Here is a 22,974-nt window from a genome sequence, read left to right as displayed (position 1 = left end):
GATGCTCTGTAGCTTGCATTCTGGAAGCAAGATGAATGAGTTGCCTTAATATTTAAAGGGAATGTGATCACTTTGCCGAGGTTTTGGAACACTGTAGGTGATCTTTATCTGTTTGCAAACCCATATCCATTTTACATGGACTGGCTTCAGCAAACTAGTAATAGGCTCTCTTTGCTTAGCTGGGTTTGTGGTCCTCCGTAAAGGGAATGCCTGGTTCTGTGTAATGTGCTACAGGGGTAAAAAAACTACTGGCCTGGAGTTTAAGAAAATTCTGTGTAACCACCCAGACTGGAGAGAGACAGAAAAATAGGTAAAATCATGTGCTGTTCTTTGAGAAGGACTAATCTGCTTATAGAAACACCATAATAATGAGATGTATTATTTGGAGACATGGGGTACTTTTACCACTGCGTCCTGCAGGAAAAGCAGTTGACTTGTACAATGAGGAATTAAGAACAATAGACCAAAATAACTTCCTAAATTGACTGACTTGGGAAAATTCAGTAACTCACTGTTTCACATATGAAAAAAGACTAGGTCATTTAGTGAATTAAATGGCACAAAGCTTTCCCTTGCAGTTCTCTATTTATTTGTAATAAAAATGAAGAGTTTAGCCTAGGATGGGAGAAGAAAAAACATGCACAGCTTCAGTCTAGAATTTCACTCTGAAGATCCTTTAACTTTTTGCTGTTGTTCCCTTCCCCTTCCAAATCAGTTCCAAACTCTTAGTCGGTAAATGGGATGACTTCAGCCTTGGTTTTGGTTCCAAGTGACCCAGCTCCAAGGTGGAGTTTCTGTACCTGCTTTAGCATGTCACTGATGAGTAGTGCTGTTGCTTGGTGCTGTGGTGACCAGACAGTGCAGCTCTGCACGAGTAGGACCATAGTGGATTAAAACAGATGGATGAAACTGTCAGTCTGTAGCAATTGATAACATTAAAACTTGGCTACCAAGCTGGTTCTTCCATTACTTAAACATGTGGATCAGTCTGGTTCCTAATGATTTGGAAAGGGTGTTTTCTTTCCACATCAGTTAAGTAAACTGGATGAACTGACTGGCAGTAAATAGGTTTCTCTCATTACACATCCCCTTTTCCTGCATGTTTGGAGGGACAGACTGAATTTATGTGCAGGCAATCTACTGCTGTTTCTTCCTCTTAAAATATAGACAGCTGATGCAGTGTAGTACTGTGTTTCACGGCCAGAACCTCCTTTCTGTGATTCTTGAATAAACGAAAGCAGTTTGTAATTATTGCGTAATCTGGGAATTGCAACCAAAACCTTCTTGGGATCTGGTTTGGGAACTGTATTGGTGTGTGTTGATATTGTTTTGCTATTTGAACAGCTTGTGAGAGAATTTATTGTGAAAACTGAGAAACTGTGCATACTAAAAAACCCCAACTAAACACCCCAAATCAAGAAAAAGAAAACCATACACACACACACACAACCCCCTCTCCTGTAATGCTTATAAAGTCAGATGCAGTCTGGGTTAATTTTTAAATATAATGAACATTTAGTTGACGTTCTGTCCTTTAGGCTGGACACTGGCCAAATACAGTGGTTTCAGTTCTTACCTAGAACTGACTTTGGTATCCGTGCTGTACTTAGTTATAAAGAGACACATATGGAGCTCATGGTGTTTTAGTCACAGGTCCTGTGTTCAGTACTGTTTCCACTCAGCTCCCTTAAGAGTTCTTATTCCTGTAACTTTCTGATTTGGCAGTCCTTTGTGCTAGTCAAACAGTAGAAAATAGGAGAAAAGGTCCTATTTTCAACTATAGCAGGAACAAACATCAAACTCATGTTTGAAGATATTCCCCCCATCCCCTTGAAAAAGTCTGATAGAAATGCTGTATAAAAGAAGGTATTGTGACGAAAACTCTCTTCTTTCTGTGTCCCAACCCCATCTTCTGGGCAATTTCTTCTTTGCTTCCCTGTTCCTTTGTGCATCGATTAAATATCAAGTTAATGGTTTCCTTTTATAAAAATTGCTTCCTTGAAAATGAGCCATCCTCCTCCCTCGCAGCCTAATGATGGAAAAGTACAGATGATATTGATATAAGCTGTGTTTACTTGAATGTAACAGCTTGAAAGACTGTGTACAGTAATCTGCCAAGTGAATAATGATTTGGTTTTGCTTGTTCAATATTTCTTCCTTTCCCCTAGAGAGGGGGAGGTCTGAACAACCAGTAGCAGTTGCTGAGGTTAATAAGATGCATTTAAAAGGTCTTTAATTATGCCGTGCAATTTTCTTAGAAGGTCCTTGAACTATTCTTTCACCCCTTCCTCTTCTGTTTTGAGTGGGTGAGTGCAAATAAGATGGAAGTGCAAGGGAGGTGCAGGCACTGACTAGATACAGATCTAGGATCCTGCAAAGTCTCAATGGAAAGCAGGAAACCAGAGGAGGATTGAAATGGTTTGTGTGAGTTCAGCTGGCCAAGGGTGTGCTGAAAGCTAAGGCAGTGGTGAGAACTTGCGTGACAGGGCTCAGCAGGGTGAACACGTAAGGTGTTGTTACAGCTGCTGCTCCAAATTTTATTGGTTCCTCTGGGTGTTTCTGTGCCGTCCTCATTTGGGACCAAATCGTAGCCTTCAGCTTGTACGTTGGGTTCCAGCTGATCTACCCCTTCCATATCTTTTGAGAGACTTGTATAAGGCAATGTTGTACTTTAGTGACAAGAGGAATTTACACCAGTATCTGGTTTTCTAGTTTCCTTTGGCTTTAAGTTTTTCAAGTCCACTTCAAAAAGTTGTTCCTGGTAAAGATCTTCGCTTAAGCTTGTGCTCAAAAAGAATTCTTGACCTGGAGCTTTTACACAGAGAATGGGTTTTGCATATGTATAAGCAAGTGCTCAAAATGGATTCCTGGTTCACAGCTTGAAACTGAGGAATGACAGAAAAAGAGATGTAGAAAAGGGAGGGATATTAACCTTACAATTTCCTGTGTTCTTTCTCTGTTGTGTGCATTACTACAAGCACCACATTTTGAAGCAGGGCTGTTAAGTGAAAAAATGGGGAGTTAAGGCACAATTTGCTAGTTGGGAAGGATTCTAAGAGCTGTTCTGAGGATTAATGAAAGGGCAGTTTAAAGAGGGATAGAAAAATGCATAGTGAGACTCTTTCCTTACCCTCTTTTTTCAACTGGCTTCCAGAAATACTTATGGCAAGCTTGCTTTGCAGAATTTTATTCTTTTGCAGCCCGTGTTTAGTAACCACGGGCAAGATGGAAAAGTTACAGAATGTGTTAGAAAGTGTGTGCTGAGGATGTAATCCTGCAGTTCCAAATTACTAGGATCAACTTGCCTTTTCTTGAAAATACCTAGCTTTCTACAGTTGACTTGGCTGGATGTACCTGGGTTATGTGAGGCGTTAGCTGCTGCTGGAGGTGTTATTCATTCTGTTTGTGGGTGTTTCATTAATGAATCTCGGGGCCAGCGAAAGAATATAGAGAGATGAAGCAATCCTGAGTCAGCGCATCCCTGCGATGATGCAGGAAGCTGTCTGCTTGGATGCAGGTTGTTCAAGAGGCTTTCTGTGCTTGGCACTGGATGTAGCTCTAGGCAGACAGTCAGGGGGAAAGGAGTCCAGCAGCCTGCATGTAAGAATGTAAAACCTTCTCCAGGAGCTTGGTGCAGTGGTTACTGTAGGGCATCTGCTCTGTCCCTTGGTAAGCAAAGCGCACGCCTCCTGCCTCATCCTGAGGGCAGGGAGTGAGTATTGTTGGAAACGTGCGTGGGAGGGCAGGGATGAGGAACCCCGGGGAGAGGCAGTGCTGATTCATTCTCCTTCCAAGTCTGTTGCCACCATGCTGCTGAGGACAGGAGCTTGTTGGCTGTTGCGCTGAAAATATTCATAAGGGCAGAGGCTTGGAAGGGCATTATCAGAGAAGGCGATGTATTCCCTGGAAGGTGCCGTGAGTCACCACTGAGTGGACAGAATGCTGGATATGCCTGGTGAAACCCCTCACGTGTATTTCTGCAGCACTTCAATGGGATTTCCAGCCTTGGCCACCATCTTGGCGTGAAATCACCACTGTCATTTTCTGGGTAGACGTGCCTTCCTTTGGCTGCCAGCTTTTGCTCCTTGAAGAGGTGATCAGTTTTTATGGAAGTAGAACTTCCTTGACATTTTTTGCTCTGCTCTTAGAGGCACAAGAAATGATGCTGTGTTTACAGAGGAATGCACCCACTCACGACTGTCTGGCCAGTGACTCTTCCCCAGTTTCACCCAACCTCTTGGCAGGCAGCCACTCCCCCTCTTGCTTACTCCACGCTGGCCCATCTGCAGTCCTGCTGCCCATCCACTCTCTGGCTTTGGGATCCTGCCTAAAAGGAGGGTTTCCCTGTGGACCCATGAGCACTGCCTGACCATCCTGGGCTGCTTCACCGGGGCTCTGCCTGACAGGCATCAGCTCATGTGGCTCCTGCTGTTGCATTAAGTTGTTTGCTCGATTGTTTAACAAAGTGCTTTTAATGGAAACATAAAACTGGATAGAAATACAAAGCCTAATGGAATAATCTCTTAATTGCAGTGCTGCAAATGACTATTCAGCACATGATTACTGTACTTCCAGGGGGAACAGGGAGGAGGAAAGGATATTGAATGAAAGACACTAAACACTTAAGCTGCTAAGAATGATGATTTATTGCCAATCTGAGCATCGGGCTAAGCAGGGCAAATAGACTGACAATAGTAAGTGCTTTTGGAGGTAGAAATTGCCTCATTCAGGGTATTCACTGTGTGTGCAACATGTAAATTCTACCAGGATAAAAGCACAAAGAGTGATTAATTAATAGTGGCCAGATACTCATGCATGCAGTGTCCTTAGGCAACCCAGAAAAAGGTATTAATCAGCACATTGCCCAATTATTGGCAGATAGCTCCTGGTGTGTAGTAGTTTGCCGTTTCAGCTAGAAAATGCTTTGTTCCTCTGCCTCCCTGTAAAAATAATGGGGTTTGCTGTGTTACGTGGTTCACAAAAAATACTCCATGTTTTTAAGCAGCCAAGGAGATGTGCTCAGAGGCACATTGACGTTATCACTTTTTAGTATTGCTGCAAGCCTTTCATGGTACATTAGTCTTTAGAGAAACTGTGTCCATCCTTCAGATATCTCACCTAGGTTAGACAGCAGCAGGTGAACAACTATTATGTTGGTATTGAGCTGGCTGTTGATTTGGTGTACAGCTGTGTGTTCTCCAGACCAGGGCATGATTAGCAGGGAACATGTTCCCCAGGAGCACATGCTGCTCAGGGAGGTGAGGTAAGCAGCCTTACTGATTCCCACCAGCACTTCCCTTTCTCATGATTTAGTGCCTGGATTCCCGGTGCTGCCTTAGGCAAGGCTGCCTGACTTCACCTGCCTGCAGAAGCCCCTTCGTTGCTCAGACCTTTCTTTGCACTTCTGGGACGTGCTTGGTGCCTGCTGGACTCTCCCTGGGGTGCACAGATGCAGACCCAGCACCAGGCTTGCACCAGGCAGGTCAGAGATTTCCAGTGTTTGCAGTGGCCTCGGCACTGCCAAAGCCATGCTGCTGTCCCGTGGGAACTGGAGCTGGCTGTTGCTTTTGGTCCGAGCCAGAGGGTGATGTTCCCACTGCCTGCACGCAAGTGTGGCTAATGATGCTGGAGCTGAGCACTTGGCTGTTTCTCAGTCTGCTTCCAATACCAGGGGAAAATAGGTGCTTTTTAAGTAGAGGTGCAGATGATGTGGTGAAAATGTGTTTTGTTTTGCTTGTTTTGTTTTTAAATTTGAAAATCAGAAATATGTCAAATAAGTGTGTACAGAATTGAAGGGGAAAAGTATTTGCATCCGTTTTATTATTATTCTTTAAAGGGATTCCTTTTTGTAGCTGGTTGCTAAAAGTAACAGCTTATGTAAATATTCTTAAAAAGCAGGAAAAAGGAAAGATAAGATACTTCAGAGTGTATTTTGGAGGGGTATATGCTTTGCAGTGTGCATTAGGCATGCATCAGTACCTGCCTAATGCACCCTGTCATGGATTATTGCTCTTGCTTAGATTGAACACTTGCCAAGTTCTTTCGAATGACAATGAGATGCTTTGTTCAGGCTGATGATTCGATTGCAGTTTGAAACTCCAGCACAGAGAGGTACTCGGCTACAGAGCATGTGCACCTCTTAATAAAATTGAAAAACAAATACAAACCATAGGAAAGTTAGCAGGTCCTTCTGTGTATAGATGAAAAAAATTAGGAAATACTTCTGGAATAATTATAGTCTGGCAGAGACTGCAGGAAAGATTTTCAAATAGGCTTTTCAGCATATAAATAGATCTTTTCAACAAACATTGCTAATCTCGTTATGCTTCTACGTAGTCCTTGCTATGCAGATAAGACTTGTCCAACCTGTTACTTGGTACATGCTGTTATGTAAGTGAAAAACTCAAAAGGATAGGAAACCTTTCTTTCATGCATTATGTGTTTGCTGCTAATTCCTATGAAAGTATGAAAGAACTTATCTCTTTAGTATTTTTAAATTTTTCTTAATCTCAATTTAGTTACAGTACTATCCTGTTCATAGCATGTTAGATTTGATTTACTCAATTGTTTGGGAAGGATTTACACTGAGAATGTTTCACAAGAAATGTTATAAAGTTGCTCTTGTGTTTAATAAGTTGCAGGGGATTAAAAATTCAGGAGGCAGAGTTGTATATATCCATATTTCTGAGACAGTTTCAAATGCTTATATTTGCAGGTTTTGCTTTTGATATGCCTCACAGCAAATTAAACCACTGATAGCATTTGATGTGGAGTTAATTCTTTGAACAGCTTCAGGTTTGCAGTCGGAAAGGAGCAAATTCTCAGGCTGATGTTACATTCTTTTACACGCTGGGCTTTGAGCTGCATTGAGCTGTCAGCTCCAGGAGTCTGTGCTGGCCCTCAGCTGGGATGGTCGCAGAGGGAAGAAAGGAGGACCCTTCGGACTGTGCAGGAAATCTGAGGTGAAAGGCTCTTGGGCTCTGCAGCAGTCTCACTGCCAGCCCTTGCAAGCTGTCTGACAGCATTTACAACAAGCTGGCTGAAGTCAGGTCTTTAGAAAACAGGGGTTTGGGGATGGCTGAAGGGAACTAAGCTAAGCTGAGCTGCATGTGAAGTGAGTGTGGCAATACGCGTATGTTAAGGCACCTGTGGACCTCATGGCAGAGTGACTGATGGAACAGGAGCTACTTGGCACAGCATGGACAAGGTCAACTGAGAGCAGGCTCCTGGGGAAAGCCAGTGATATATTCACTTGGCCAGATGTGCAGGGATGGTAGCTATGTGAGGAGAGTTGTGTGAGAAATGCACATCCATGAAGCAGCTGCTCACTAAACATTTCTGGTTTTCTTCTACTAACTGTGTATCTTGTTGAAATTATTTTTTGCTGTAGTGGAGAACAATAATGTTGGGGTTTTTTTAGTGGCATTTAGGAAATTCTGTAAAATCAATGAACAAAAGGCATGTCCACTTGAATAATTTTAATGTAGTCCTAAAATAGAAAATGTACTGCATTTGACTTCCTGCACATGCAGTAAGCATTTCAGTATCCTCTCAAAGAACTAAGGTAGTAAAATAGATTGTAAGCCTCGAACCTTTGATTTAACTTGCAAAATTATTTCACATGGAAAATTAAACATTAGTTTTCTGAAATTTAACAGCTGATATCACCTGGATTATTATTTTTCTTTTTTTATGTTGCTGCAACTTGCTTTTTATCTTAAGGCCTTTTAACTGAGAAGTCTTTCAAAGGCTTATGACTTTTATGAGGATCCTGGGGAAACTGTAACTGGGTTGGAGGGGACTGTTGGGCTTTGCTTGACTGAGTACTTCTGTGTTACATCAGGAATAACATGTTTGGACATTGGTAGGTCTAAGAAGCATGGTTTAATTTCCTATAATTCCCTATAATCAGTAAACTGAAAATATGTGTGTGAATCAAAACGTTTTAATTGTGTGAAAAAATGAATTAAAATAGGTCTGGGAAATTAATATTAAAGGAAAAAATACTTTTTCTTGATCCCTTAATTATTTAGGTCTCTTTCAAATAGTACTAGTTTGCAACAGCCTTTTTGCCTAATCTCTCATGGTTTGCCAGTAAAGGACATTGTTTTGGAGCATATTTTAAAGAAATAGAAAACTGATTTCATTTTTACATTCTGCTCTTTGTACGTTTCTACTGCAAACACGCAGTTCTCTTGCTGCCTTTAAACCTATTGATTTTACTGAACAACAAGAACAGCAAAAAGAGAAATTTCAAGGCAAAAGCAAATGAACAGGTAGGATAGGTTTTATATAAGGTAGAATGTAAGTTGTGCCCCATGCTTTTTCCCAGGCAAACCTACAATAGTTCATCCCAGGTGCTGGATTTCTGCCATTGAGATGAGGAATTCAGAGGCAGATGGGTACAGTGGGAGATTTCATGCACCATTTCACTGAAGAAAGTCTTCAGACTGCTCGGGCAGCAGCTGATAACCACTTCTGACTATTTCAAGTACGCCTTGTCAGTGTTAGAGACACTGATATTTTGCCAGTGATGGGTGAGTTAATAAAATATCACAGTCCTGCCTCTGTGTTTCCGCTGGGGAACACCTTCTCCCCGTGCTGGGCAGTTGTGCACACATGTACGTGCTCTGAAAGGCTTGCTGCTCACCTCGTGGTAGTTACCCTGCTGCTGTGCTCATGCAGCTGATTTAAAAAGCCCTACCAGAAAGATTAGGCTTAGAGATAACAGCTGAAGACAGGCAGTGAGGTGCAGAGTGCTGGAGGATCTGGCTAGGCTTAACAAAACTTGAGATTTGGCACTCTTTCATTGATTTTACTTCAGTCATGTAATTTTCCTGAGCTGGGGTTTGTAAGCTAATGAGTTAAATTTGTTTACACGTCTCAGGCTGACTTAAACAATCGAGAAAAATACATGATGTTTTTTATTGTAAGTGACATGTAGATAATCAAGAGGAAGAAACACTGTGGGAGGGGGTAATGCTGCAGGGCAGTCCATTCCCAAGTAGTGAGAGTTGTTCCAGGTGCTGTTAATCCTGGTGGAGAGCAGAAGATATCAAGCTGAGTTTCTAATGGGTCTACTCACTTTAATTTTTCTTGCTGCCCACCTCCTGCCTGAACACTGACTTAATCCAGATTGCCACTGTGCTGCTCTGACGTGGACATGCGTGAGTTCATGTCTACATGCTCAGGTCACAGCAGTTGCCAAGTGCTTTACCTCCATTTTCATCACGGGGAATAGTCCAGCTTGCAGCAAGCTCCAGGTGCTTCCCTGCAGAGGCAGGGAAGGTGCCACTCGAACAGTCGCTGCAACAGCGGCTGGGGCACAGGGCTGGTGACCCTGCTGTGCCAGCATCCCTGTGCTTGCCCTGTGGCAAGTCGGGAATAATGCCAGGTTGCATTTTGTGGATGAGACTTCGTGACTGCAGCTGACTTTTAAATCCATAAAAATGGGAAAAGGTCACTTCTGAGACAATCGTGGGTGACTCAGAGTCCCCTCTCTGTTGGAGCAGGATCTGCTCAGCAGGGAATGCCGCTTCTCCATAGAAGCGGATTCTCAGACAAAGCCAGGATGTAGCGCGCTGTCAGAGGGATCTGGGTGTACCAGCTGAGCCTGACCAGATTGGCCCTGGGTCTGAGAGCTCTCTGTGGGAAGAGGCACTTGGGGCTATGTGAAAATGTTTGCTCAGCTGTGCAACAGAGCAGTGTTGATGAGTTAGTGGCAAACTGAAGCCTCCCATTTTGATACAGAGAGTGAAGTTTAGAATAACTTATTTTTCACTGTCACCTCTGCAAAGTAAACCCATTTGGGCAACTGTCTTATCTGTATCCTGACAAAGCTAACTTTTTGATCCTTGCTGATGAAGTGAGAAGAGACATGGATGGGCTTCTCTTGGCTGCAAAAGCTGCTCACATGGAAGCTCAGCCTTGTCTCGGCTGGTTCACCACAATCAAGGTGTGCAGCTAGGAGAAGGCTCTCAAAACCTGGGGAACTCCTGGACTTGGGTCCCATCCTAAGCTGCACTTCTAGAGCTTCTCCATCGGCTGCAGCCAAGGCGCCAGCCGCCTTTCTGTGCATACGCGGTCACTGAAATAGCACTTGAACTGCAGATCTTCACTCACCTACCCAAAAAGACACGCATGCCTTCAGGGCTGAATGGCAGTCAGAACACTCACGTGGCTCGGGGAAATCCTGGGATGTGTGCCTGTGACTGCCGTGTACGGAACGCCTTGCAGAGGCGAAGTGGTCAGGATTTTTCATTGCACATACCCGGTGATTTAAATTTTTCACATTTCCTGCTTTGCCTGCCACATCCAGAACAAACAAGGCCTTGAATTCATCAACTCCTTGTCTGCTTTCCTTGTAATTACACTTCACACAATCACACCTTCTTAAAAGCTCTTGTAGGATATTTGCATTTAGATGGAGAATGACAGCTTTCGTGTTCCCCATCTAACTTATAATTAACACCTTTTCTGACTGTTCTATTAACGTCACCTACATGGGGAGAGGCTGTAAGCCTGGGTTACTTGAGAGACTTCATTTCTACAGCATCTCAAGTAGAGAGGCTGCCTCTTGGTTTGTTCAGGTCTTCAGCTATGGCACCATAGTTACATGCTCTATAATTGTCACGTTTTTCCAGATTTCCTAAGTTGGTGTTGTAGGTGGCAATTTATGACTAAATAATAGTTAGATTTTAAACTTTTCAGGGTGTGAGGGAAAGTTCGAGTCATAAACTTCACTTGTTTGCCTTTTTTGAGTAGGCACAAGAGGTTGTTACTGTCAGTTATTTGCATCTTTTGACAAATCTTTTTCCTCTTTTGAGACTTCATGGCCACAGGCTGAGAAATCTTGGGGTGTGTTTTTAAGTTCACAGCCATTTGCACTGGGGTTTAGGCTCAGTTCTATGAAGGATCTGTCATGTTTGAAGAACATCTGAGAGTTCCCAGTTTCTGCTAAAGTTGCTGGGCGCTGCAGGGACTCAGTTCTTCTCAGGAAAAGATCAGGCTTACTCCTGGGAACTGCTTGATGATCAAAGGCCTATTGATGCTGAAAGGAAGCAAAAACCTTTTAATGGCTGAGTAATGAATATAACTTTAAACTTGGCAACAGTGGGAGGAAACAAATAAGTAAGAATTTGAACCCAAAGATTACCACAGGAGAGGCTGAGATGATGATTAATGTTACAAAAGTAGAACTGTTTTTTTTTTTCCTGGCAAAAGCTAACTTAGCTTCTACTTAAGCAAAGTGGCAGTTCCCTTCTGCCTGTTACAACATCCCAGCCTTCTCTGCTTCAATTTTTTTGTGTAACCTAGAGGGCTCTGTATTTAAAACATAAAAAGAGGTGTCTTCAACATCATTTTTCCATATGCTTTGAAGGAAAGGTTGCAGCAGTGCTGCATTTTCTTGGAACATTGTTTTTGTTCAAAAATATTTGACAGGAGGTTTCTTACAGTCATTGTAGATAAACAGGTGGGCTGTGAGGCGTTGATCTCTTGCTTTGTGGGTCTGATGTCCCTGTCATACAGTCAGTAAACAGGGCTGGATAGACTTGATGAGTTGAAGGAGCTAGAGGAAGCAAAATCTTGAAAAGCAAATTCCAATTCATATTACTTCAGTGTGAAGATATGTGTTTTTGGGAAGCACGTACCAAAGCTGATTGATGATGCTGATGCAGAAAATTATTGACTAACTGTACCATCTGTTGTACTTCTGCCATATGTTTTTCTCTTACCATTTGTGTATGTTCAAACTGTGTGTTTTCTGAGAAATAGTGTTTGATGTGAAACAGAACTTAAAAAAATTCAGCAAGTAGCAACTTGTCAATGTTTGCATAAAGGAAAGGAAGCAAAGGTTGGGCCAAGGAGTTTTTGATGCTGTTTGGTATTAACTGTAGTGTTGTCCTTTCATCTGCTTGTGTTGCAGTCACTGTCAGGCAGCATAGGTGATACCAGTGTGAGAGCTGAGCACAGCTGTGCTGCTCAGGAGCTTTCTGTGCCATGCCTTTATCCACGTTTCTTTTCAAGCTCATGGCCTGATGAATGAACTTGCATTTTTAATCTTTGTAGATGGGATCTTGGCTCTATAAATTGGTGGCAATTCTTCTGTGGAGACTTTCACAGGAATAGAGCTGGGATGCTGCAGCAAGGCTGTGGTGATGCATCCTTGTGATATCTGTTTAGTTGTGTCTTGCCTTAAACAAAAATGTCTCTCAATCATGATCAGCAGTTTCTTATGTGAAAAAAAGAATCATTTTTAATGCCAAAACAGCTTCAATCAATTTGTGTTTTCCTGCAGTTGTACTAAAATGAAATGTTGTGTCTCAATGTTTCAGAGGAAGAGGTTCTGCATGTTGAGAGGGAAGTGAGTGTTTTTTGTATGTTTGCTTTTTAGGCTTTCTCCACCCCTTTTCCCTGCTCCTTGGTAATTCCTTTTGGGAGCCAGAACTAGATCTTATTACAAATAAAGCAGATTTTTATTTTCATTTCATTTTCATTTGAAGAATGCATGGGACAGAAGAGGCAGAATTTCTTCCTGCAGCAGTCTGTTTTTTGAAAATGTTGTCATGGTCTGGATTGTCACATATCAGCATTTGAAACTCTGTAGTAAGGATAGGCATGTCACTGAGAGCAGCTTCAGAGCACGTCGGTATTTGGTGGCTTGTGTTACAGATCTAAGTCTGGATGATGTTGCGGGTCAGGGTGTGTGCTTTGCTGAACTTCCTGAACCAAATCCCTTTTTATGGGAGCCAGTGCAGTGCCTTCACCTTGGGCTGCTTTGAGCCTAGCAGGATTCTACTGTTTCAGTCTGTAACAAAGCACAATTTCGGGTTTTTTTGGGGGGTGGGGGTGATTTGTGCGTGTGTCCCCCAAATCCCAGGCTCCCATGTGCTTGGTGTGTTGGTGCCGAGCCTCAAGGTCCAGTTTCCCCAAGCTTTTCCACAAACCAGTAAGGAAGAGCTTGGGGGTGGTTTTGAGGTTTTGCTTGAGTTCTCATTCTAGGAGAATCTGAGTATCAAAGCTGTGAGTCTGATGAGGTTCCTGAAGAACAGGGGTTCTCCCTGCAGCTTTGGCAGAAGCAGGGTTGGGGCTACGCGTGCGCGAGGGACGCCTTGCTGGAGCCTGGCAGAGGGCGTCTCCGCACGGGTTTCCTTGCTGGCGCCTGGCAGGCCATGGAGACCTCCTCTCCTCTTGGCACGAGGCCACGCAGGGCCTGAGCTGACCGTGGTTCTCAGAGGCTTTCTGCCTGGCTTCCTGGCACTTGACCTTGAGGTAGCTGCTGTGTGAGTTACAGCATAGCCCAGGTTTTCAAAAGGTTTTCATGATACCTATATGATAAAGTAGAATTGGAAGGAGTTTTAGCTCTTGCATTCAGGTAGTTTGAGGTCTTTTCTGTAACTTGGAGAGGGGAGGGCTGCTGCTCTCAACTGCACGATTAAATAAGTAGCTACTCAGTGTTTTTTCCCCTTATCCTCTGCTTTTGAAACTGTAGCTTCTTGTGTTCAATGAAGTTGGAGGAAAACTCGGAATGAAAATTACATTGACCCAATTCAGACAGGGAGGCAGAGGGTGGATGGCAATCCTGAGCAGCAAAGGAGAGGGGAATGACCCCTGGTCTGGCTGCAGGGGCAGTCAGCTGTGCATGGCCAGCAGCCTGGGCCACTGTACCCCGTGAGGATATGAAGACTGACCTCGCTGAGCATTGCCCGGTACTCCCGTACGTGTGCGAGCACCCGTGTCCGCCGGGATGTTCCCAAGCAGGCACCTTTGTTTCTTCTCAAACCTTCAGGAACTGGCACTATGGCAAATAGGCGGTGTCCCTGGCCATCCCATCTGCCCCCCTTCCACACTCTTTCTAAAGAATTTATTGCTGGGAAGAGAGCTTGGGGTCAAGGAAGGTTCAGGGAAAGAAAAGGCCTTTAGGGGTATTACAGCTGCTGTCTTTGCAGCAAGCAGCACGTAAGTTGTTTTGCATTCAGTGTCAGGGTACATATAGGAAACATAGCTACTTCTCATCATAAACATTATTGTTGTGAGAGACTCAAGTGGTTAAGGGTTTTCCTTTTGTTTGAACGTGATTAGAACCTCTGAGCAAAACAACTTGATTACTCTGAATTTGGGTGCTTGCCAGCCTAGAAATAGAAGGACATCCGTAATTCTCATGGATGTAGCGCAATGTTTTAGTAAAAAGCAATTTTCAGGGTCATAATATGTGCCCTGCCTTTTTGTGAAACACATTCACTTAAAAAAATCATTTGCAAGCATACAATTTCGGATAGTAAGTATAGCTAAGGTTACTTCTAGCTTGCCTTATAATTATTCCTAAGTTTTTGCTTTTTGCAGTTGGTGTCTCCCACACCTGACTGCACAAAGCTGTCCCGGTGCACACACAGGGCAACTGCCCAACTAACTGCTTATAGATAGGAAATTGCTGGCATGCAAAATGACATCAGATGCACAGGGGAAATGGTTCTATTACACAGTTTATTATGGAAGGATTGTATGTATTTACTGAAGCAGTGGTCTGTGATTCCTGTTTCCTTCTTTTTTCTTTTATGAACATTTAAAATTGTTTGCAGAAGTAGGGTACATAGATATTACTGGACACTTCTCTTTTGCTATATTTGGAAACAGTTCGGCACTAGCAAAGGTGGAAACTATGCTAAATGTGCACAGTCTAACCCCGAATATGTTTTTCTGTCTTAGTGGTGCAAGTATATCCTTACTGCAGTTCCATATATAGAAATTTGCCATCCGGCAGCATCGTTTTCCAGAGCTCCCATTGAGTCAGGAAACCCCCTCTGCAGCAGTCAGACCTCTTGGGTAACTGCTACAGCAAAGCCAGTCCTCTGCCTCTCCTCTAGGGATGATTAAACTTCCAGCAGCAGATTATTGGTGTAGCATTTGGGAAGATGTCACTGGTGGGGAAGACAAGGCTCTTCTCGTGCAAAGTGGGACACTTGAGAATTAGCATGTTTGAAGAAGAATATAGGAATTGTATGTATATAGTAGACTGTTCAGTAGAGTAGAATTAGGACAGGAGAGAGATGCCTGCGTGCTTTTTCTTCCCCAATGTCTATAAAGATTAGAGGAAGAGATTCCTTTGTTTTGTAGTAGTATTTCAAAGGCAAGGTGTAGTTTAAAGTATCTGGTTTTCCACGAAGTCTTTCTGCTGTGCATGTGACAGAGGTTTATTGGTGCTTTGGTGTGGGGCTGGTGGAATTGAGTGCATGCAGATGTGGTTGAGGAGGAACAGGGGGATTTTACCTGGTGTTTTCTGGGTTTCTGAGACCTTTCTAAATACGTTCGCACGATTGCCTTAAATGCAACTACACGGGTTTCCTTGTGAGCAGCTTTCAAGCCTGTTTACTGCCAAGTAGGCAAAGTTCATTGTTTGAAAGTGGCAACACCTTCAAAATGATGGATTCTCTTTTACTCCTGGGTGAAGAGTTGGGGTGGAAGTCTGGAGGAGAACAAGAATAGTAGTTTTTCACACTTTATTGTTGCAAGTGGATTTGCCAGCTGGTGTGCTTATCACCCCCACTGACTGCTTCTCAGTTTGTTTCACAATGAAATGGATGGGTAGTTTTTTCTTTCCCACTCTTTTTGAAGGATGGTATCAGGAGTAGAAATCACTGAGAAGGATGCACGTACCTACCTCGTGTGTCACGTTACTGTGTTGTGCAGCAAATTCTTGATGTAACTTATTTGTTAGCTGTAACCATCCCGTGGATTTCAAAATGACTTTCATTCTGGATGTATGCCATTGTCTGAAAACCAGGATTTCTGTACAAAGAAGATACTTGCTGATAACACTGGTGTACAATGTTAATCGTCCTTCATTTCTCTCTTTCCTAAAGCTTGTGCAATGAGGACAGAAACTTGCTGCGGATTCGAGAAAAAGAGAGACGGAGTCAGGAGGCACTGGAAGACAAAAAACAGTTCTCTGAGAAGACTCCCCTCTTTGCAGAACCTTACAAGGTAATGGTATGGGCTGTGGTGGGGGAAGAGAGGAGGAAGGAGGGTTGGGGTGGAAGAGGAGAGCTGTGGCTCTACATAGGGTGTAGCAGACTTGAGCATGATAAATACAAACACGACATCTTCCCATCTGCTTAATTTTATTTCCTCAGAGTATGTGCTTGAATCTCTGTCAGTTGTGCAGGAGCAGTATGGACTTTAGACTGTCCTCCTGTAGTTAGAGGGAGAGTGCTCAGGAGCAGCTTGGCTGCCTGTCTGCCTGCAGCTATATAACAAATGGATCTGATTTTCGTGCTCCTGGAGGCTGCAGGTGCACCAAGCTCAGGTTGGAATAACTGATAGTGGCTCAAGCAGTCCTGCCTGCTTTGGAGAGAATTGCAGGATCAAGATGAGCTTGCCACTCATGGTGATGTGTGGTGATTAAGTTAAAATCCTGAAGAATGTCTCTTCCTGAGCTGGATCTCTTGGGGAGCTTTTGAAATATCCACCTCTTTGTTCTTCTGTTGCAGACTAATAAAGAAGATGAGTTGTCAAGCCGAATTCAGAACATGCTGGGCAATTATGAGGAGGTCAAGGAGTTCATGAGCAACAAATCCTGTCAGAACCTTATAGGGATTCCAAAGAGTGTTGCCCCTCTGTTTCCCCCTGGACAGCCTGATCACCCATACTTCCCTGAGAAGGCCATCCGTACACTGCCATCTTCATTCCAGCACCCGAACCGCCGTCCACCCGTGGGACCCATGGTTGTAGCCCCTCGTCCTCCAAGCCACTCCAGTCACTACCAAAAGGCACAGTCAGGAACAGAACCACCTTCAGCTTTGCACACCAAGAGCCGCAGCTTACCCAGCGCTCGGAGCCACGGTCAGGAGCACGGCCGTGGTGGCCGGGACAATCAGGCAGGTATTCCCCACAGCCACAATGACAAGCCTGGGAGTGGGGAAGGTCGTGCTCATGGCCTGCAGGCCTCCCCTCTGGCGCTTTCCCCGTTCCTGCCATGTTTGTTGTCTTCTCCAGTGGCACCCCTGTCACCTCTACATTCCAGCCAGCATATCAATTCCAGGTCACAGAACAGCAGCAAAAGTTATGGGTCGACCTACAGTCAAACCAAATCATTACAGGACTTAGTGACAGGATCGCAGGAGAAGGAAAGTTGGGAGAGCCCAGTCGTTACCTTGACCAGCACCACTCAGCCTTCCTCTCAGACTTTTCCCCCTTCTTTGGCATCAAAAGCCAGTGCAATGCAGCAGAAACCAACTGCCTATGTCAGACCCATGGATGGCCAAGATCAGGCACCATTTGAATCCCTGGAGCTCAAACCTCTCCTGGAGGAATACCATGAAGGACCCAAAGAAGATGTCTCAGATTTGAAGGCAAAAGTTAAAGCTGAACTATCCAAGTTGGAAACCTCTTCTGAGCCCAAGGAAGAGACCGATGAAGATCTCTCAGATTTGAAGGCAAAAGCCAAAGCTGAACTATCCAAATTGGAAGCTCCTTCCGAGCCCATAGAGGTGAGTGCAATTTTTGGGGGTCTCTGTTCGAGCAGGGCAAGTTTGGCTGTGGAGGAGCAGGTCAGCAAACAGCAGTGACTGCCAGATGCAATGATGACTCTGTGTGTGTTACCCTGTTTGGAAGGTGCATTTTGAGGTTCACCTGGGTGTGAGATACCTGTTTGAATGGTGAAAATGTGACACTTCCTGTGATTTTTCTATTGTTTTCTCAGTGAGGCTGCAGCAGGTTTTATGGTTCGAGCCTGCCTCTGTGCCCATAATTTTTGTTTTCCTCAAAGACTTGTTGAAAAGAAGGGGGAAATGATACGATGAGAAGATAAAGTGTTGATGCAGAGTGTCAGTACTTTGAGTGGTGGTGGGTGGAGGCCCCAAATCCTCACTGAATATTGGGACAGCCAGCAATGCAGTGAATTCTGTGGTCACCTGGGCTTTGTGATAAGGGACTGTGAACACCTAAGGATTCTCCTCTGTAAGTTTGTAAAATCTCACTGTAGATCCACAGGAAAGTATGACTTGATACTGCAAGCTTCCTTGTTGTACTCCATCAGTTTTTCCTGACCCAAGGCCACCTCTGATTTGTCATGTGGGATGCAGGCAGAAGCCCAGCCTGGTAAAGCAGTGGGAGATGAGGAGCAGCACTGTAGATGTGCTGTTCAGCAAATGCAGCTCCTTTTCCTGTGCCCTTCGAGCCCAGTTTCAGCTGTGCCAAGGGAGCAGCACACTGACTCTGCCTGCCTCGTGGCTTGGCCTCCTGTGAGCTCAAAGGCACTTGGTCCCCTGCTACATTTTGAGATTTACTGTGCTCATCCTTCAGCACTGAGGTTATTGCTATGCCCTATGGGATGTAGCATCCCATGGTGCTGACCTAAGGCAGCTGGGCGAGGTGAGCTATGGAGATTGTTTCAAATAGTATTTTGCCACCTTTGTAATGAAAAGAAAGAGTGTGGGTGCAGTCTGCTTTTCATGGAAAAGGGTGTGGATCAGCTGCGAATGGCTGTGGGCAGTATCTTGTGGGAAATGAGAGGAAACTGCCAAAATGACATTGTTGAGAAGTTGTGAAAATACTTTCGTGCTGAGAGACTTTATTTGCTACCAAGTAGGTTTGGCATTGCACATCACACCTCAAAACAGGAAGTTCACTGAGGTCCACATTACCTTATTTGTTTACCTGGATATTTTACTCCTGGGAGATAAAAAAAGCAGTGCAGGGCATCACCTTCTACATTATCTTATTGTCTCATCTGCGTTATTGTCTTATCTCTTTTCCCATCCCCATACTTATTCTGTCATCTCATGTATCTCTGGTTTAATATGAATTTTGATAGGGCAGCATTAGCTATGACTCTGTGTGCTGAATGAAACCTTTTTCTCACTTTCTGTTGAGCATGTGAGTCTGAGTCCAAATGCCCATGAAAATCCTACCATTGCCAGTGCAGGAGTAGCATTGCTCACGCTCCTTCTGTTAGATCTGTAGCAAAGGAAGAACACAATAAAAAGGGAATTGAAGATAATAAGAGAAATGGTTTTGCACAAACCAGGACCTGGATTTTAATTATATGCTTAGTCCCTTTTGAAGCTGATAGAGGAACCTTTTTTGTGAATATGCTAAATGATCCTCCTTTGCAGAAGGGATCTTTAGGCTGTGGCCCCTGACAGTTTTCTGTGCATAGGCAGGGAGGAGCACAGGCATTTTGGATAATGGCTCTGTAAGCTCTAATGAGAAACACATTACTTCAATTTCTGCTTTTTTCAGTCTTGTCATTGTCATGTTTGCTAATTTCTGTTTGGTCTCAGTGATAAACATCTATTTGATAATAGAGCCCTCCAGTGCTGAAGCCTGGAGAAGAGGAAGAAACAGTGAGGTTGCACCAGTGGATATATGGCCTGTGTGCTAGATGTACAGTACAAGAGAGCCTGATTGGGGGTCTGTTGGCTGATGAAAGGTCGTCTTTAGTTTTTGGTGAAACAGGAGCTGCAGGGAGGCTCCTGCCCTGCAATGACCCTGACAGTGAATAGGTTTAGACCAGAAGAAGCTCTGCTGTTCTTCCCTCTTCTTCCCTGAACTGTTTGGCCCCAGTTTCCTGAAGGGCCACATGCCAAATACAGTTTTTCCTGTGATCTCCCTTGACATGACTTAGGAAAGCCATTTCCTGAACCACATGTGTTCTGGTTAATTGAATTTCTAAGGCGTGTTTCACCTGCAGCTGTAGATTCATTATTGACAGCTTCTGCTCATGGGTACACTGAAAAGTTCAGCCTTCCAGCCCGAATAGACACACAGTTTCACTGTAGAGTGAGTGAATCCAGAGTGTGTAACAGTGCAGTGTCTTACTTTGCATTCAGAGACACTGAACAGCTCCTTCCCCTCTTCCCCAAATCCTTCACTTTCAAATGTCATCACTGTCCATTTAAGGCATCTTTCCAAATTTGTTGTGAGAAAGTTTGAAAATATAGCACACATGAAGAAGCTTAGATGTATCCCTTCTCTTCATGAGAGAAGGTGCCAGGTTTTACCTCTTCCTCAGCACCTAAACAAAGATGCTTTTAAAGCCATTCTCTCTCTCCATGTCTCTAGGAGAGCTGCAGCACCAACAGAGACCCTTCTATTGCCTCCATTGACACAGACTGTGATGTGTGAAAGGGAATCAGCTTGACAGCAGGGCAAGAAGCAGCGAGGCTGTTTCAAGGAAGAGTGTTTATAAATCCTCAAGCATTATTAAGGTCATAGTGTATGGAGGAATGTATGGCCCTTTAAGTTCACTGAAGATTTGGCTTTGTTTTCCCCAAAATTTTGTGTATGTTAAGGCATAGCTCCTTTTACCTTGCATAATGAGGCCTCATTGGACTCTTCTGCCTGTGAACGGGGAAGCAAATAGGGAAACAGCCAATTTAAAACAGGGAAACAACAACAAGCAACAATGAAGCAGCCCAGATATGTTAAGTCTTTTTGGTAACACTGTATTATCTTTGAAGCACAGGGTGCACACAAAGACCTCTGTGTTCAAATTGCTGTCATTGGGCTGTGTTTTCCTCAGTAAACATTTATCAATGGTCACCAATTAAAACATGGTTGATGTATAGTAAATAATAATTACTAAATAGCTATGAAAAAGTTTGGATGGCAAATATAGAAAGTCCATTCTAGATACATAATTTTTCACTGGACTTCTCTTTATGGCACCTGAGTTTTTTCTACTGGCAGGAGTTGTCAGACAGGTGAATCCTGTAAAGTAGAAATAAATGTATTGTTTTAATCCTGCATCCTTTCAAAATGAAAATCTTTAAAGACATATGTAGCACTGTTGGCCTTATGTAATGAATGCACAGTATTCATTCATGTAAGTTAGGATTTAAGCTATTGTTGTCATCTTTCTGCTAATCCTATATGTATTTCTCATTTACTGAATAGAAGGGAGCTTGTGTTTTGTTTGGAGTTTTCCCCCTCACCCCTCGTATTCCGTTTTTTGGCTATTTTTTTTCCTTGCTTTGCGCCAAGGCAGGTAACAAGGTGTTACTTCTGTGTCTCCTCTGCTGCCCTTTTTATAATCAGAAGTGCCTTAGGTGATTGGAGAAGGGTTTCCATGCTTCACCACAGGCATTGTGTCAATTCGTCCTGTTGCTGGCGTGTGACTGCTAAAGAAGGAGATCAAACGTGAATGAGAATTGTTACTTTTTCTGACTGTTTCGGGTAAGAAAAGTTTTAAAGGCAAAAAAAGTAAACCTCAACTTCACCATAAGAGCTGAAACTGAGCTATCTCATTTTTGGTAAGCATCCCTAACAACTTGCATGTAAATATCCAAAGCTGTGCCATCCAAGGCCTTTCCAGAACCCTTGGGCATTGTGGTGTGAGTTAAACTGAACTGCAGCCAGAGGAAGGTTTACTGTGGGATTCTCTGCTGCTTCTTGTCATACCAGGTGTCCAAAGATGTATCCTTTTACTTGGGTCTTCTCCATATTCCCTTTTGGCTCTCAGAAGTGAAAGCAGTTGGTACTTTTAATGCTCTTACATTATTTTAGTTTCTTTTTCCCCTCATTCACTGGGTTGCAGGTACATCCAGAGGCAATGACCTTAATCAGTGCCTCTTGGGATGGTTGCATGGACCACAGGCAGTTTGGGGGTTTGACTAGTGGTTATGAGGTCAGGATTGCACACAGCTTTTGCATTTTTAAATGCATAAACACATGTTGGCTTCTCTTGTTTTCTCTCACTTGATGAGCATGCAATATCTTAGGAGAAATCACAGTCAATCCCAGTTGACAGGAAAGAATTATGTCAGTGCTGTGTTTTGTTTGGGTTTTTTCAGCTAAACCAGGCCAGAGCATGAGGGTGTAGTTATGTAAACAGAAAAAGCTACTTGTATTTGATTTAATAGGTGAGTCCCACAGGATGCAAAAGAGGTTTTTCCCTTGTGTGCCTCTCCTTTGGAAGAAGCCATGCATCCTATCCAGGCTGGAAATAAACCAGCAATAAAATGCCAAAGCAGCTCTGACGGCTCACACGAAACATCCTCCACCAACCTCTCTGTAGATTTTTTAAACTCTCCGCACCGTTTCTTGCATGAGTGGAAAGTGCCAAAGGGACAGATGTTGCCAATTTGAACCATACAGGGGGAAGGCAAATATTGCTAAGCAACCGAGTGCTTGAGAGAATTTTTCGGAGAGGAGCCAAGGGAGTTATGCCTGGGAGCGCCTGCAGCTTCTCATGGCTCAGTGCGAGGGAAGAGATTAAAAGTTCTTTCCTGTCAGGGCTGACGCCGCCAGCACAAAAGACACCATAACCTATTGACACTGATTAGGGCTGACAAGGGAATGTATGAAAACAGGAAATCTGCCCTGCCATGTGGGAAGGCAGTAAGACATGTTCACAGAGGTAAGTGCAGCACACAGCTGGTGCCAGGGTGGGGTCAGCAGATGGCTTCAGCGGGACAAGGTGAAACCCAGGCAGGCACCCAGCCCCGTGAAGTCCAGTGGAGGCCATGTCTGGGTCTGGCTTTCGCATCTGACTGGAAACAGGTTGCTCAAGGATAGGCTGGCAGGGAGAGGGGGGTGTTTTCAGTGAATCTTGTAATAATTGCAGGCTGCTTCGTGTAAATGGAGTTAACTTCTCTAGTTACTGAAGGATGAAAGAGCTTATAAACAAGGCAAGTCTTAAAACACCTGTGTGTGGTTGTGCTCCTTCCTGACCAAGCAGCACTTCATAGCTAACTGCCAGCCTGAATGCCACTGGAGATGTTTCCTCGGAGAGTGAATCTGCCTGTTTCAAGTCTCCGAATTCTTTTGGCTGTAGATTCTGGTGTCTTGTTCAAGAGATGTATTTTCAGGAATGAAACACAAGATTTATCTTCCTGCATTAGTCATCACATTAACACTCTCCTAAGGCTACTTTGAGCACCTCCTGGACTTTGATCTGATTCTTTGCTTTGTTTAAATGTGCAGAAATGTTTAACATGTGCTTTGTGTTGTATTTCTTACTTCATGGGATAGTTT

General features: G+C 43.8%; 1 protein-coding gene across 2 annotated transcripts in view; it reads left to right on the top strand.

Moving 5' to 3' along the window:
* AFF1 (AF4/FMR2 family member 1) overlaps positions 1 to 22,974 on the top strand; it is a 68,264-nt gene that overhangs the window by 7,077 nt on the left and 38,213 nt on the right. For both annotated transcript variants that reach the window (XM_010411972.3, XM_010411974.3), the window contains exons 2-3: positions 15,861 to 15,981; positions 16,488 to 17,486. In XM_010411972.3, coding sequence (XP_010410274.1) covers positions 15,861 to 15,981; positions 16,488 to 17,486 — 1,120 coding nt within the window. The remainder of the gene's footprint in view (positions 1 to 15,860; positions 15,982 to 16,487; positions 17,487 to 22,974) is intronic.

This window comes from Corvus cornix, chromosome 4, assembly GCF_000738735.6.
Source record: "Corvus cornix cornix isolate S_Up_H32 chromosome 4, ASM73873v5, whole genome shotgun sequence".
NCBI classification, from domain to species: domain Eukaryota; kingdom Metazoa; phylum Chordata; class Aves; order Passeriformes; family Corvidae; genus Corvus; species Corvus cornix.
This window is presented reverse-complemented; position numbering and strand designations above follow the sequence as displayed.